The sequence below is a fragment of the Ranitomeya variabilis genome, chromosome 2, assembly GCF_051348905.1.
Source record: "Ranitomeya variabilis isolate aRanVar5 chromosome 2, aRanVar5.hap1, whole genome shotgun sequence".
NCBI classification, from domain to species: Eukaryota; Metazoa; Chordata; class Amphibia; order Anura; family Dendrobatidae; genus Ranitomeya; species Ranitomeya variabilis.
Genome location: NC_135233.1, coordinates 701,938,170 through 701,956,164, shown reverse-complemented (window position 1 = coordinate 701,956,164; position 17,995 = coordinate 701,938,170). Strand labels below are relative to the sequence as shown.

General features: G+C 39.4%; 1 protein-coding gene across 1 annotated transcript in view; it reads right to left on the bottom strand.

Annotated features, from left to right (window-relative positions):
- LOC143807646 (uncharacterized) overlaps positions 1-17,995 on the bottom strand; it is a 1,106,746-nt gene that overhangs the window by 645,269 nt on the left and 443,482 nt on the right. The window contains exon 25 of the mRNA XM_077289447.1: positions 8,554-8,625. Within this exon, the coding sequence (XP_077145562.1) occupies positions 8,554-8,625 (72 nt within the window). The remainder of the gene's footprint in view (positions 1-8,553; positions 8,626-17,995) is intronic.

Genomic DNA, 17,995 nt, shown 5'->3' with positions numbered 1-17,995 from the left:
ACTGCAAAATGCAAATACATTTATATAATTAATACAATGTGATTTTCTGGATTTTATTTTTTATATTCTATCTCTCAATGTAAAAAATTAATCTACCCTAAAAATTATAAACTGTTCATCTCTGTTAGTGGGCAAACTTGCAAAATCAGCAAGGGATCAAATAATAAAAGAAAACGAAAAGCTGCACAAGCAGATAGCGTTCCTGGGTGCCATGTCTCCAAGGCGATAACCAAACCACCATATATAGACAAAAAAAAGAAGGCAGCACATCGGTTCAGGGTGAAAACCTGTGGCCATTTAATTGCCCAAAATGGCGACGTTTCGGCTCAGGATTGTGAACCTTGAGAAAGTGGCTCTCTCTTCCTTGTATCTCACTTCCAACTTATTAAGGCCTCTTAAAGGGCCACTGTCACCCCCTCCAGCCGTTATAAACTAAAAGAGCCACCTTGTGCAGCAGTAATGCTGCAGTCTAACAAGGTGGCTCTTTTAGTTTTTGATTCCATTATTCCCTCAATAAAGCGTTTTAAAATTTGCCCTAACTACCTGTCTGCAGACCTGGAGGCGGTCCAAAGCCTCCTCTGTGAATCTCCCAACGGCCGTCACTCTTCTCTTCTGGGGATGTGGTCGCCGCCCCCTTCGCGCTGTTTCTTCTTAAATCCGGCGCCTGCGCTGTGCATGCCTGCCTGGGACAGGCGCAGTCTTCATTGTCCGTCATAGGTCAGATGCAGGGTGCCTGACTGCGCCTGTGGGGGCAGTGCGGCCACCCTGTTGCTGAATCCCTGCCCCGCACTGTGTTATTCATTTTGCACAGTGCGGGGCTGGGGTTCCTGGGCATGCGCACTGCGCTGTTCAGATGCTCCCCCAGCTCAGATGCTCCCCCAGCTCCCCCGCCTTCCAGCGTTGTTATTTGCGGCTGCTTCATTCCAAACGCTGGCAAGGAAACCTGTATATTACAGCAACGCTGGAAGGCGGGGGACCGGGGGAGCGTCTGAACAGCGCAGTGCGCATGCCCAGGAACCCCAGCCCCGCACTGTGCATAATGAATAACACAGTGCGGGGCGGGGATTCAGCAACAGGGTGGCCGCACTGCCCGCACAGGCGCAGTCAGGCACCCTGCATCTGACCTACGACGGACAATGAAGACTGCGCCTGTCACAGGCAGGCACGCACAGCGCAGGCGCCGGATTTAAGAAGAAACAGCGCAAAGGGGGTGGCGACCACATCCCCAGAAGAGAAGAGTGACGGCCGTTGGGAGATTCACAGAGGAGGCTTCAGACCGCCTCCAGGTCTGCAGACAGGTAGTTAGGGCAAATTTTAAAACGCTTTATTGAGGGAATAACGGAATCAAAAACTAAAAGAGCCACCTTGTTAGACTGCAGCATTACTGCTGCACAAGGTGGCTCTTTTAGTTTAGAACGGCTGGAGGGGGTGACAGTGGCCCTTTAAGCACATTAAAACAAGCATGATACATTACTAGGAAACCTCACACTCTTAGCCTCATCATTATAGTATAATTAAACTACCTGCAAATCAAATTTTTTGAACAAAATTTGCCGAACGTAGAAAATTCAAATTTCCAAATGTTTGATCATCTCTTAATAAGTATATGGTGCCACTAACAAAATGGTACTATTAACAAATGCATCTAATACACCAAAAAACAAGTAATCACAAAGCTATGCCAATGAAAAAAATATAACCTTTAGGGCTCAAGGAATCTGATGATTAACAAAATGCTTTGTCTTAAAGGCCTAAAATTGGTCAGTTCTCATGAAGTTAATAATTAAACTAGTGTCTTGACTGTATAGATCATTGAATATCAATAAAAAATTATACTGATCTTAGTAATCCATTTACTGAAAAGCAAGCTTTGAAATCAAATGCAAATTACAGCTTAACTTACTTGTGGCTTCAAAGCTCAATTTGGGGCATGTGGATGCACTTTGAAAGCACATGATTCTATCTAAGGCACTTCCATTTTTATTGTTGTACTAAGACATGTATAGTCATACAACTATGTTTATTAGTAAAAAAATATTCTCTTTTAGATACTTAAGTAGAGTAGTTCAGTGTTTATTACTGTATGAGTACAATTTTGCTATTCTCATTAATATTATACAGTGTTGACATAAAGACACATTGCAACATGTTCAGAAAATGTAGATTTTAAGTGATAATTCACAGATAATGCACAGCTCGATGAACAGGAGCTGATTCGTAGTTTTTGGCTAACAGACAACTTTTTGGGTGTCAGGTGTTGGAATCCCGCCAATCTCATGAGCTATGCTAGCCACAGTTTTGATATACTTTAACCCCTTAGTGACAGAGCCAATTTGGTACTTAATGACCGAGCCAATTTTTACAATTCTGACCACTGTCACTTTATGAGGTTATAACTCTGAAACGCTTTAACGGATCCCACTGATTCTGAGACTATATTTTCATGACATATTGTACTTCATGTTATTGGTAACATTTCTTCGATATTACTTGCGATTATTTGTGAAAAAAATGGAAATATGGCAAAAAAAATTAAAATTTTGCAATTTTCAAATTTTGAATTTTTATGCCCTTAAATCGGAGAGATATCTCACAAAAAATAGTTAATAAATAACATTTCCCATATGTCTACATCAGCACAAATTTGGAAACAATTTTTACTTTTGTTAGGGAGTTATAAGGGTTAAAAATTGACCAGTGATTTCTCATTTTTAACCTCAAATTTTACAAAACCATTTTTTTAGGGACGATCTCACATTTAAAGTCACTTTGAGGGGTGTGAATGACAGAAAATACCCAAACTTGACACCATTCTAAAAGCTGCACCCCTCAAGGTGCTCAAAACCACATTCAAGAAGTTTATTAACCCTTTACAAGCTTCACAGGAACTGAAACAATGTGGAAGGAAAAAATTAACATTTAAATTTTTTTTGCAAACATTTTATTTCAGAACCAATTTTTTTTATTTTCACAAGTGTAAAAAGAGAAAATGAACCACAAAATTTGTTGTGCAATTTCTCCTGATTACGCCGATACCCCATATGTGGGGGTAAACCACTGTTTGGGCGCATGGCAGAGCTTGGAAGACAATACAGAATTGGCTGGAATTGAGATCGAACGCCATGTTCGTTTGGAGAGACCCTGATATGCCTAAACAGTGGAAAAAAAACCACAAGTGACACCATATTGGAAACTAGACCCATTAAGGAATGTATCTGGATGTTTTGTGAGCACTTTAAACCCCAAAGTGCTTCACAGAAATTTATAACGTAGAGCCGTGAAAATAAAAAATCCTTTTTTCCTCAAAAATGATATTTTAGCTCGCAATTTTTTATTTTCTCAAGGGTAACATGAGAAATTGGACCACAAGAGTTGTTGTCCAGTTTGTCCTGAGTACGCTGATACTCCATATGTGTGGGGGTTCCACTGTTTGGGCACACATCGGGGCTCGGAAGGGAAGTAGTGATGTTTTAAAATGCAGACTTTGATGGAATGGTCTGCGGGCGTCATGTTGCATTTGCAGAGCTCCTGATGTACCTAAACAGTAGAAACCCCCCACAAGTGACCCATTTTGGAAACGAGACCCCCCAAGAGCTTATCTTGATGTGTGGTGAGCACTATGAACCCCCAACTGCTTCACAGAAGTTTATAATGTAGAGCCATGAAAATAAAAAATCATATTTTTTCCACAAAAATGATTTTTTCACCCCAAAATGTTTACTTTCACAAGGGTAACAGGAGAAATTGGACCCCAAAATATATTGTGCAATTTATACTGAGTACACTGATACCCCATATGTGGGGGGACCACTGTTTGGGAGCATGGCAGAGCTTGGAAGGGAAGGAGCGCCGTTTTGGAATGCAGACTTTGATAGAATAGTCTGCGGGCATCACGTTGCATTTGCAGAGCCCCTGATGTGCCTAAACAGTGGAAACTCCCCACAAGTGACCCCATTTTGGAAACTAGACCTCCAAGGAACTTATCTAGATGTGTGGTGAGCACTTTGAACACCCAAGTGCTTCACAGAAGTTTATAATGCAGAGTCGTGAAAATAAAACATATTTTTTTTCCACAAAAATGATTTTTTACCCCCCAATTTTTTTTTTATTTTTGCAAGGGTAACAGGAGAAAATGGACCCCAAAAGTTGTTGTCCAACTAGTACTTAGTTTGATGATGCCCCATATGTGGGGGTAAACCACTGTTTTGGTGCACGGCAGAGCTCAGAAGGGAGGGAGCATAATTTGACTTTTTGAGCGCAAAATTGGCTGTCTCGTTTGGAGACCCCCTGATGTACCTAAACAGTTGAAACCCCCCAATTCTAACTCCAACCCTAACCCCCACACACCCCTAACCCTAATCCCAACCTGATTCATAATCCTAATCACAACCCCAATCCCAAAGCTAACTATATCCCTAATCAAAACCCTAAACCCAACACACCCCTAATCCTAATCTCAACCCTAACCTCAAAACCTAACCCTAATCCCAATACACCCCTAACCCTAATCCCAACCCTAACCTTAACCCTAATCCCAAACCTAACTCTAATCCCAAATTTAACCCTAATGCCAACCCTAATCCAAACCCTAATCTCAACTCTAACCCTAACTTTAGCCCCAAACCTAGCCCTAACCCTAACTTTAGCCCCAACCCTAACTTTAGCCCTAAACCTAGCCCCAACCCTAACCCTAACTTTAGCCCCAACACTAGCTCTAACCCTAACCCTAGCTCCAACCCTAACCCTAACCCTAACCCTAACCCAAGCCCTAACCCTAGCCCTAACCCTAAGGCTATATGCACACGTTGCGGATTTTGCTGCAGATCTGCAGCTTTTCTGCAGTTTCCCATTAGTTTACAGTACAATGTAAACCTATGGGAAACATAAAACGCTGTGCCCATGCTGTGGAAAAAACCACGCGGAAACGCAGCGGTTTACATTCCGCAGCATGTCAATTCTTTCTGCGGATTCTGCAGCGGTTTTACACCTGCTCCATAATAGAAAACCGCAGGGGAATCCGTACAAAAACCGCGATAAATCCGTTGGAAAAACGCAACGTTTTGGCCCTGCGGATTTATCAAATCCGCAGAGGACCATTCTACGTGTACACATATCCTAACCCTAGCCCTAACCCTAGCCCTAAACTTACCTCTAACCCTACCCCTAACCCTACCCCTAACCCTACCTCTAACCCTACCTCTAACCCTACCCCTAACCCTACCCCTAACCCTAACCCTAATTGGAAAATAGAAATACATAAATTTTTTATTTTATTATTTTTTCCTTACTAAGGGGGTGATAAAGGGGGGGGGGGTTATTTACAATTTTTTTTATTTTGATCACTGTGATAGGATCTCACAGTGTCCAAAATAAAATGAGGAAGAATCTTCCTCTGCTGGCAGATCATTTTCTTACCGGAGCAAGAAGCTGGCTGCCAGCAGAAGAAGCAGGAGGACCCAGGGACACCAGTAAGTATAACAGGGTCCCCGATCCCCCTATTTCTCTGTCCTCTGATGTGCGATCACATCAGAGGACAGAGAATGACATCGGTAAACGGTTAATTACTGGCGATCGCAACTCGGGGGTCGGTAAAACCCCCCCGAATCATGTTCTCTGGGGTCTCGGCTACCTGACTCTGGGGGGCGCTATTCACTTTTTCCACAGCGCCGTTAATTAAGAACCCCAAACTGCAGCCGTTAAAAGGCATATTGGCGGTCGTTAAAGGGTTAAGGTTTCTTCTAGACAATGCATCTGTTTGCCAGTAGCATTTTTGGTTCCTGGAGTCCTCTCGGTTTTTTTTAGAATCTTTTTATTATATTTTGACTTCATTACATCCAAATGAGTTCAATCAGCTAAAAAGAAAACTTAATGGGCATAATGAATGTCTTAGTTTTATTAGTCTAATTCTTCATTACACTGATGAGCAGAAAGGACTTCTGTATCAAAAAATTATGGAAAATACAGCAATTTCTGTGCATTACCATTTCAATTCCATAAAAGTGATTATAAAAATACATATATGTTTTAATGAGAATCTGTTAGTAAGTTTGACCTCTCTTAAACTGCTTGTATGCACATGTAGCCCAGTGAAAGTTGAACTCATTGGTATCTTTAAATTGTTATTCCATTGCTTAAGGTTTATAAATTCTCTTTTTATGTAGTATACATGTGAGTGGGTAAAGGAGCATTCCCATCTCCATGATCCTATCCCAATATGTAGTAGGTATAATAATAACATTAGCAAATACCTCCAATTCAAAATGTACTGTAGTTCTTCGGATAAGCCATGTCGCTTACCCCATGTGCAGGGCATTGCAGTAGCTAAGGTATCTTTGGTTTTGACCACTAATATAGTGACAGTTAAATAGTGATGGTAACCGTGGATATCTAAGTACTGCAATGCCCTGCACATAGGGTAAGATACAAGGCATATCAGAAGAACTCTACTTCATTTCTAATTAGAAGTATATGCTAATATTATTATTAGTTAAACTAATGCATATTGGGATAGGATATTGGAGAAAGGAATACCCATTTAAGTACAGTGGACAGGAGAATGCACTCCTCAGAAGCTCCCCATGTCTGTTGATTGATCGCTGACTTTGCCTCTGTTATCAGTAGCCAGCCTGGAAATTGTGCACCTGCGCAGATCAGCAGTGTCCTTTCTCCTAAGGGCACATGTGTCAGCTTTGTGTGGAGCATGCCTAGTAGAACACTGAAACCTATGCACTCAGAAGATCAAGTTACTGTGTAAAAGCCCTCTGATGAGCAACAGAGCAAAATTTCCTGGCCAGCTTTTATAGTTGTCAGTTGTCAACAGTTATAGATTTGCATCTCAGGGAACAGCAGACTTACAACTGAGGCACCTGCATGATTGAAATGTCTATAGGGTATGTGCGCATAGAATTTTATTGATTGGTCAAAAGGTTTTCTAGTGGAAACTGCTTCAGAAAATGCTCCTTCTTTGGGGAGTTTTTAGATTATTTTTTGGTTTCCTGAAGCTTTCCCAGTAGTAGTTTTGAAAAGTTATGAAATAGTTTTCCTAAAGCATGTTTCTAGTTTTTGGATTGGACACTGTCTAGTTTGGAGTGGATTCTGTCTGGATCCATTTCACAGACGTAACATGCATTTTCTTTTTTCCACCGGGCATTTTCAAAAGCCTGAAGCAAAAACTAAGTGTATAAACAGTAAAGTAGCTTTACAATAGAAATCAAAAGAACAGTCTTTCAATTTTTGATGTGAGTTTTCAGGCATTTTCTGGAACAAAACTGCTCCAAAAAACTCAAACTCTGCATGATGCCACATCCATTGTAATGTGTTATGATTTTTTTATATTTATTTTCTTACTTATATATCAGAAATATACTGCAGCATTTTACAGATTTCACATATCTTAAGTATTTAAAAAAGCACTCCTCCCATCAAAATTGTTATCCTCTAAATATATTGCAATCATTATGTTAAACAGCACTGTGTACTTAGTATTGCTCTTTTTGCCCTTATTTCCTAATAATTCTTCTCTTTTCCATAGGGTCTATGACATCTAATGATTAACACCTGACTAGCTGAATCCTTGAAAGCTCTATATAGAAATAGGAGGTCAATTTTCCCTGTAAGAGTCACAAGTCACTGCAAAAGTCCCTGGCATGGGGGTGCCACATAGCAGCTGGGTCAGAAGTTAAAGACGGGAATGACTTCTGCAGGACATTTAAAGTATTGCTTTTAACAGAGGAGAGAAAAGGTTAGAATTAGCTGGGTAGAAAGGCAAAATGAGCAATTGTAAGTACACCGTGCTTTACAATATGATGATTGCAATATATTAAGATGATAAAATTTTTGATGAGAGTATTTCTTTAATGTTCTTCTTAACCCCATTTTTAAAATCTTGTAAAGAAAAACATTTTTGTCATTAAAACATTAATTTTTCTGTCTCTTTTTATATCCTACAGAAAGTCCAATAGAAAAGTCTAGAAATATGCCGTACTGAGAGTATCGTTACACACATCTGAAGCAAAAAAAAAAAACATGTAAAAAGTGTCGTAAAACAAAATGCATTGAATTTTATTTACTACCTTTTTTTATTTCAATGACTTCAAAGAAAAAATTTGGCAGCAACAGCATTTTTGGCCAAGAATGAATGCACATAAAATACTCCACAAAGGACTGTTTTCGATACCAAACATAAACTTCCATATAAATCGTAAGCAGAGTTACGGAGATACTGTTTTTCAGCACATCTTCATGCACTTTTGTACAGTTTTATCTACAGTACTTTAAGACATTCATAAGTGAGTAGGTCTAATATTAACTTTCTGCTATATTTTTTCTTTTATCACATGTGTAGTATACAATGAAATATGAGTCTGCTTTTTTTCACTGTTATTCCTTAAAACATTTATCAATTTTTTTCAACACTTAAGAATTAAGAAAATTAATACATATTGTAGAGTAATCAAACTTTCTGTGAACTTGTTGGTTAAGAAACAATTAATAGTTTTTGTAACTAAAGTAAAATACTCAAGCAATACTACAGAAAACAATAAAGTACAATACCTTTTTTAGAGGGCAGAGAAGGAGTCGCTGCTTTTGTCGGAGAAAGTGCAGGAGTCATTGGCTGCTTACCAACTGTGAAGGAGAAAGAAATATAATAAATTACAGCAAAACTTCTTAAGGTTTTAGTATTTGTTTCTGTTTTCTTAACGTTGAATATTTGAGAAAATATCAAACTCCAGAGGTCGGATCCCCAATTACCTAGCATTTCCTATCGAAATTCTAAATAATGGCATTCGCTTCTGTGGAAGATCCAAACAGAGCCGAGCACATATCTTATGGACATTGGATTTAAGCAACAGTAAATTATTGAATAATAAAAAAACTTATTTTTTAAAGCCAAGCCAATATGTCTGCCAAGCAAAGTATAGGTTTCTGATGACTTTGAAAGTTGCATTATTTGTCATATTATATCAGATGAAGATGGTTTTTCAGAAAGTAAGCCTTACTTTTTATTCTTTTCTATACTTGGAATAATGTGGCTACACTGACAGCCATCCTGGAGTGTATTCATGTAAATTATGTATTACCACAGTCATACTCTAAAGCTCATACAACAATGAAGGATTTCTTGCATTACTCTAAAACATATTATTCGCTTGTAATTTGTAAGTTTGAGAAAATATTTAGAAAAGTAAACCTTGTTGGAATAGAGAAAATGGATGTATAGATAAATCAATCATTTACAAGTATGTTCAATTTTATCAGTAATAGTGGTATTCTGTGTATGTAGTTAGGCGTTATTTCCTTTTTCAAGTACTGCATGTTATTACCATGAGTAATATAAAGTGGCTTCTTGGAGTTATGGCTCACACCTGGTATCCAGGGCACAAGTCTCACAAGCAAGCCCTGAGCTGCAACACTACTTTTATGAGCCTTTTTGGTATCCAAATTAACCAAAATTGCCAAATGGAGTTCTATCATGAGAAGTGTTTTGAGGAAGGCGGTGCTCGCATTATTTTACTCAAAATTATCAACATGTTTCTCAATGTTTGATACATTTGGCACATCTTTTAATATTAAAAAATCTAGAGATGTTTCTCAACAATACACACTAGAATTATGACTGTGTTGAAACTTTTAAAAAAGCCAAAGTCCATCTGGTATATACCGACTTTCCCGGTTAACGGACCAACTTAAACTTATCCACTCAATTAAAAAATGGTGAAAGCAGAATAAAAAAACCTCAAATATACCACATATTTTTGACTTTTTTTACAACATAAAACTTGCTCTTAGGCATTGCAGCTCTACATAGTTTATTTTGTTGTTTGATTCTTGACTGCTAAGGGTGTCCTAATACTGAGGATATTTATTAACCTTAATAGTGGTAAGAAAAATACCACTTTTCAACTGTCCCTGTCATACCCACATTCAGGGCACATTCACACAAATATATCTTTGATCTGAGTGCTGTCTGTATGGAAAACAGTCAGCACAAAAACATAGCTCAGGCTAATATAACACAATGTGTTAGTTCACATGAACAGGATACCAATTATATATATTTCAATTAGCGATAAAATAGTAAAATAAGTGCAATATGTACTATTTATTTTTAATGGATCCACTGCAATTACTACCGTAACATAGAAACTGTATTTGGCTTTGGATAATGTTTTGCTTATTAATGTATTAAAATTTAAGCCACATCAATATAAAAAATGAAGATGTAGACGGAATAAAAATGGCATATAGATGACAATATGTATCACAAAATCATCTGTTTTTTGAGGATGAAAAACAGATGATTTTTCATACAGTTGTCTGAGTTTAGCCTAAGGCATATAAAATGCTGCTTAAAGAAAATCAGGTCTATTCATTTTCTGTGCTTTATTTTATAGCAGTTACGATAAACATACATTCTGACTTTATATCTAATAATAAATTGCATTTGTCAAAGCTTTCCTAAATTCATGATCCAATAGTCAGTATCTTATGAGTTTCCGTTTTTCAAAACAAGAATCAGACATGTGTCCCTCAATAAAATAAATGTTAAGAAAGAAAGAAAGAAAGAAATGATTGACAATAAGCGGAACTGGTCAGAAGATTTATGCTGCCCAAACCACAGACAGCAGGAATAATAGCCTATCTGCACTATCATAGCCAAGTATATTACTCTATGAAAGCCGTTGGCATTTCAGAGGTAAAGTACTTTGATGAGCAATAGCTGGAAACCACATTAATCCAGCTCTGTCCCCGGGCAGCTCTCCCCGGTGGCACTGTAGGTGATTAACAGGTTTCTTCCACAAGCACTCATACAGAGACACATGTCAATACCCATCAGAAGCACTGGGAAGAGGCATCTTTGAAGTATATAATCTCTTAAATGCCAGAGCATTTTAGAGAATATTGTTCAAGGTTGTTGAACATGCCATTCATGCTGATTATGGTTTGGGCACTATGAATCACATGACAGAATCCCTTTAAGACATAGTAGCTATACTCTTTTATGTTTTAACATAATTGTTCACTTAGTCAAAAAGAAGCAAAAGCAAAATACATATATAGGGAACTCTTAAACAACGCATTGTCAATCACAATTCTGTGAAATCAACCTGTCCAGTTATGAAGCAGCACGGATCGTAAATCAATTTCTCCTGATGTTGTACAAATGGAACAGACAACAGGTAGAAATGATAGGCAATTAGTAATACAACCCATATAAAGAAGTGGCTCTGCAGGGGGTGACCACAGACCATTACTCTGTTCTCATTTTTGGTTGTTTTGGTCACTTGCATTTTGCCATTGCTCTCACACCTAAATGTATTGTATAGTAACATGAAGCGGTGTCTACAACCCACAGAACTTGCTCAGATAGTGCAGCTCATCCAGGATGGCACATCAATGCAAGCTGTGGCAAGATGGGTAGCTGTGTCTGTCAGCAGTGTTAAGAGCTTGGAGCAGATACCATTAGACAGGCAATACACCAGCCAGGACACATGAATGGGGCTGTAAGAGTGCAATAACTGAGCAGCAGGATCGCTACCTCCTCCTTTGTGCAAGAAGGAACAGGAGGAGCAGTGCCAGAGCCCTCTAGCAGACCAATAACATCCATGCATCTGCTCAAACTGTAAGAAACAGACTCTATGAGGGTGGCCCAATTTTAACATGACCAATTTGGTAGTGGATCAGTAATGGTGTGGGGAGGCATTTCTTTGGAGGGCTGCACAGATCTCCATGTGCTAGTCAGAGGTACTCTGAATGCCATTAGCTACCGGGATGAGATTCTCAGAACCACTGAGAGACCATATGCAGGTGCATTGGGTCCTGGGTTTCTTCTGATGCATGACAATGCTAGGCCTCATGAGGCTTAAGTGTGACAGCAGTTCCTGCATACTGAAAACATTGATGTTATGGACTGGCTAGCCAAGCTCACCAATCCTGAATCCAATCGAGCACCTATGAAACATCATGTCTTGTTCAATCCACCAATGCCACATTGCAGCACAGACTGTCCAGGAGTTGATTGATGCTTCACACTAGGTCTCTTAGAAGATGGATAGTGAGAGAGAACATCCACCACCTCATCAGGAGCATGCCCAGGCATAGTAGGGAGGTCATACAGGCACTACTGAGCATCATTTACTTGTCTCAAGGCATTTTCACTGAAGTTGAATCAGCCTGTAATTTGATTTTTTCACTTTGATTTTGAGTATCATTCTGAAATATTTCATTCAGTGATATCTACGATGTGGCATTTTAGTGTTCCCCTTTTTTTGAGCAGTGTACATACATTAAATTTAAATATATATACAGTACAGACCAAAAGTTTGGACACACCTCATTTAAAATGTTTTCTGTGTTTTCATGACTATGAAAATTGTACATTCACACTGAAGGCATCCAAACTATGAATTAACACATGTGGAATTATATACTTAACAAAAAGTGTGAAACAACTGAAATTATGTCTTATATTCTAGGTTCTTCAAAGTAGCCACCTTTTGCTTTGATGACTGCTTTGCACACTCTTGGCATTCTCTTGATGAGCTACAAGAGGTAGTCACAGGGAATGGTTTTCACTTCACAGATGTGCCCTCTCAGGTTTAAGAAGTGGTATTTCTTGCCTTATAAATGGTGTTCGGACCATCAGTTGTGTTGTGCAGAAGTCTGGTGGATACACAGCTGATAGTCCTACTGAATAGAATGTTAGAATTTGTATTATGGCAAGAAAAAAGCAGTTAAGTAAAGAAAAACGAGTGGCCATCATTACTTTAAGAAATGAAGGTCAGTCAGTCCGAAAAATTGGGAGAACTTTGAAAGTGTCCCCAAGTGCAGTGGCAAAAACCATCAAGCGCTACAAAGAAACTGGCTCACATGAGGACCGCTCCAGGAAAGGAAGACCAAGAGTCACCTCTGCTTCTGAGGATAAGTTTATCCGAGTCACCAGCCTCAGAAATCGCAGGTTAACAGCAGCTCAGATTAGAGACCAGGTCAATGCCACACAGAGTTCTAGCAGCAGACACATCTCTAAAACAACTGTTAAGAGGAGACTTTGTACAGCAGGCCTTCATGGTAAAATAGCTGCTAGGAAACCACTGCTAAGGACAGGCAACAAGAAGAAGAGATTTGTTTGGGCTAAAGAACACAAGGAATGGACATTAGACCAGTGGAAATCTGTGCTTTGGTCTGATGAGTCCAAATTTGAGATCTTTGGTTCCAACCACCGTGTCTTTGTGCGACGCAGGAAAGGTGAACGGATGGACTCTACATGCCTGGTTCCCACCGTGAAGGATGGAGGAGGAGGTGTGATGGTGTGGAGTGCTTTGCTGGTGACACTGTTGGGGATTTATTCAAAATTTAAGGCATACTGAACCAGCTACCACAGCATCTTGCAGCGGCATGCTATTCCATCCGGTTTGCGTTTAGTTGGATCATCATTTATTTTTCAACAAGACAATGACCCCAAACACACCTCCAGGCTGTGTAAGGGCTAATTGACCAAGAAGGAGAGTGATGGGGTGCTACGCCAGATGACCTGGCCTCCACAGTCACCAGACCTGAACCCAATCGAGATGATTTGGGGTGAGCTGGACAGCAGAGTGAAGGCAAAAGGGCCAACAAGTGCTAAGCATCTCTGGGAACGTATTCAAGATTGTTGGAAGACCATTCTCGGTGACTACCTCTTGAAGCTCATCAAGAGAATGCCAAGAGTGTGCAAAGCAGTCATCAAAGCAAAAGGTTGCTACTTTGAAGAACCTAGAATATAAGTCATATTTTCAGTTGTCTCACACTTTTTTGTTAAGTATATAATTTCACGTGTTAATTCATAGTTTTGATGCCTTCAGTGTGACTACAATTTTCATAGGCATGAAAACACAGAAAAATCTTTAAATGAGAAGGTGTGTCCAAACTTTTTGGTCTCTACTGTATATATATATATAGGTACAGAAAGTATTCATAGCCCTTTAAATTTTTCACTCTTTGCTTCATTGCTGCCACTTAATAAATTCAAAAAAGTTCATTTTTTTTCTCATTAATGCACACTCTGCACCCCATCTTGACTGAAAAAAAAGCATTGTAGTAATTTTTACATATTTATTTAACCCTGCTGTTCTGTTTGCTCAAAAATGAACATTTTTGAACTTTGATATTTTTTTAAAAATTCATGCGCATTGGCTTTCAATTTTTTTTCTCTGTATGTTATTTACGGTGCTTTTTTTATTTTCCTTGTGCTGGTTCTCTGTGCAAAGCAGACCGTGTGGTGTTGGAGCAGTGGTGTCTGGTGTCTCTTTTTCTTATCTTATCAGTAAGTAAGCAGTTCAGCCAGCCATTTCAAATTCAAATACAAATGAGCTTTATTGGCAGGACTAAGTACACAAAGCATATGGTAAAAACACGGGGGTGGGGAAAGGAGGCATATAGAGGTCCAGGATATATCAGACTCCTTTGTTGAAAAAACAAGCTTGAGCTTCCACAAGGTATTCTCAGCAAAAGAGGTGGTGTACATAGTTCCATGTTTTATTTCACTCAAGACACAACAGTGGTTTTTTTTTATTATTTTTACTATTTACTATTACTGTTTTTTTCAAAATGTTTGCATTTTATACTATAGTTAATTTTCGTTATAGTTACAGTTAGTTATAGTTGTTGTAGTAGTAGTAGTAGTTACAGTTAGTTAGTTAAGCTCAAATTTGTAATTTCTGTGCAGAATTCAATAAGCCCTTGTAACCTTTATAAACACAAAATAAATAAAAAAAATTGAGTTTTTTACGGTTTTTTTTTATAATGACCAACCATGTTCACATACAGTATAATAATGCAACAGGTATTCAAAAAAAAAAAAATTTAAGTAGCTAAAACAGCATTTTAATAGGTCCGGTCAAAAATGACCGGAGCAGTACAAGTGTATAGTGGAAACGAATAGAACAGCAGGGTTAAAAAGAAAAACTGTAATATCGCATGGTCATAAGTATTCAGACCCTTTGCTCAGTATTGAGTAGAAGCACCCTTTCTTATGTCTTGTACTGAGGAGAGGCTTCTGTTGGGCCACTCTGACATAAAGGCCCGACTAGTGGAGTTGGAGTGATCTTGGGCTCTTCTCCCATGATTGCTCAGTTTGGCTGGATGACCAGGTCTAGGAAGACTTCTGGTGGAAACAAACTTCTTCCATTTAAGGATTACGGAGGCCACTGTGCTCGTAGGAACCTTGAGCACTGCAGAAATTCTTTTGTAGCCTTGGCCAGATCTGTGCTTTGCCACAATTCTATCTCTGAGCTCCTGTCATGGGGAGACTAGGTGAGCGAGAGCTAATAACCCGGGCCCCTGCAATTTCCCTCAGACTAGGGAAATCCTGACTGACCCACAACCTGGAGTTTACACTGATGGTGTGCATGTCCAGGCCTCGAACCTCACCCTGTCTCCTGTTTCAACCCTAGGCTGAAACCTCCGCCCACCACCCAGTGAAGAGGTAATACACCAATACCCACAGTTAGCACAGACAAGGATAAAGGAAAATATACACCACGCCGCAGTCACTCAGGAATACACTATAAATGTGCAGGGCAAAATAAATACAAATATAGGAAGGAGTAAATAAGACAAAGGAAAATACACCACCAGCAACGAATCTCCAACAACCAGCTCTCCACTCCAGACCGAGATAACAACGCACAAGACAGAAGCTATAATCGGCGACGCCCAATGATCAGGAGAACTATTTAAAGGCAATGGGCATGGCCCAGCTTCCAATCCGAGGATCAGGTAAATTAACCCCGGAACAGCTAGATAAAATCTAGCTGACGCCAATGAGCACATAGTGGTCAAAAGCGGAATTACCGCTGTCTGTCGAACGACCTGGTCTGAACAGCGTCCGACATGACAGCTCCATGGCCAGTTCCTTTGACCTCATGATTCTCATTTGTTCCGACATGCACTGTGAGCTGTGAGGTCTTATATAGACAGGTGTGTGCCTTTCCAAATCAAGTCCTATCAGTTTAATTAAGCACAGCTGGACTCCAATGAAGGAGTAGAACCATCTCAAGGAGGGTCACAAGGAAATGGACAGCATGTGACTTAAATATTTAGTTTATGAGCAAAGGATCTGAATACTTATGACCATGTGATATATCAGTTTTTCTTTTTTAATAAATATGCCAACATTTCTACATTTCTGTTTTTTTTTCAGTCAAGATGATGTGCAGAGTGTACATTAATGAGAAAAAATGAGCAGTGAAAAATTTAAATACTTTCCGTACCCACTGTATATTAAACATAAGGAAAAGGAAACTAAGGCAAAGCAAGATGGCAAGTAAATATGTTTTTAACTTCTGTAGTTTTATCTGTTTGAGCATTCTTTTAATATTATGCGATAATTGTATTTCTGCTTCGAATTATTATACAGGTGTGCAAAATATTGGTTTATGAAAATTGTTTCAAATCCAATTAATGATTCTTATGCTTAGCTTTGCTCTGATTAAAAAAAAACACATAACTTATGGATTTTGAAACAAAACACATGTGAAATTACATACAAGTGAGATGAGCCAGAAAAATATTTATTGCAGTCAAAAAAATTTTCGCAATTGTTACGACTCGGTTTTCAGGTGAACCGGGACCAAGGGCTCCTTTCCTGTCCCTAAAGCTAGGGGTGTGCTTGTTCACCCTATTCCTTCCCCAGGTTACTTCTGAAGGTGAAGATGCTGGAGCTATGTACCTTGTTTTATCTCCTGTATCTGCTCTCTGTCTGTACCCTTCCCCAACCTAGGGAAGAGGGGAGTAGCCATGCACCACAGTACACCAACCAGACAATCAAGGCAACACAAACAAGGGCAACTGAAAATACCAGACACACAAATATTCACTCACATATACAGAGGAATGCTCCGGGGAGTGGAGGATGGGGAAAAACTAAAGGAGAAGGAAATGGAATTATCACACTTACAAACCCAATCAACAGTTACAGATAAACCCACCATACACATTCTCATACAACGACTAATTCCTATTCTTCCAGCCATGCAGCATTAGCTATCTCTGACGATGTATGTCATTCAGGACCCAGATTATATATTGGATAGAAGTGGCTAACCGAGTTCAGCTGAGGGCTCAGACTCACAGAGCTTTCAATATGGCCAATTAACCCCTGTTACTGCCAAAAGACAATTTACACCGTTTAAAAAGAAGATGAAGTGCTTCTTTTCAGTGCAGGAGTAGGAACAATTAGACGCTGGGGTTTTCTGGGTTCTCTCTGTGGTGATAACCCCATGACAGCACCCCACCTTGTACGAGGTTCCTCTGAACCTCGGAACCGGGTTTATCGGGGTGTGTCACGTGAAAAGACCAGATTAGTCTGGCAACATAGATGTCAGATGTTGGTACCCACATGCTATCCTCAGGACTGTATCCCCTCCAATGTGCCAGATACTGAAGAGATGGACGAACTAAGTGAAAATCCATGAATTTTTCTATCTGAAATTCTAAGTTTCCATCCACAATGAGAGGAGATAGTGGTAGCAGTGATGGTACAAAAGACTCAACGCATTTTTTTAGGTGAGATCAATGAAACGCATTATGGATCCTAAGGGTTGGTAGCAAAGCTAGGCGGAATACTACGGGATTGTCGACAGCTAGGATCTTATAATTACAAACAAACCTGAGACTCAGTTTCCAAGACGGAACCTTCAACTTAATGTTCCTAGAGGACAACCATACCAAGTCACCAACACACACAGGGTCTGCACCAACAAAATGTCTTCGTTCAGCCACACTCTTATTTTTGGACTCATCGTCCCCAAATGATTAGTAACCCCCTGCCACACAGACGTAATATATCCTGAAAACCATTCTTCTTCAGGTAATCTACATAGAAGAACGATTCTTATTGAATGAGCTGAACTGAGGATGAAACCCATATGCCCCAAAGAATGGGGTCTTACCAGTAGATTCATGACATTGATTATTTACTGCCTGATTCTGTCTGATTCTCAGGCACAAAATACCT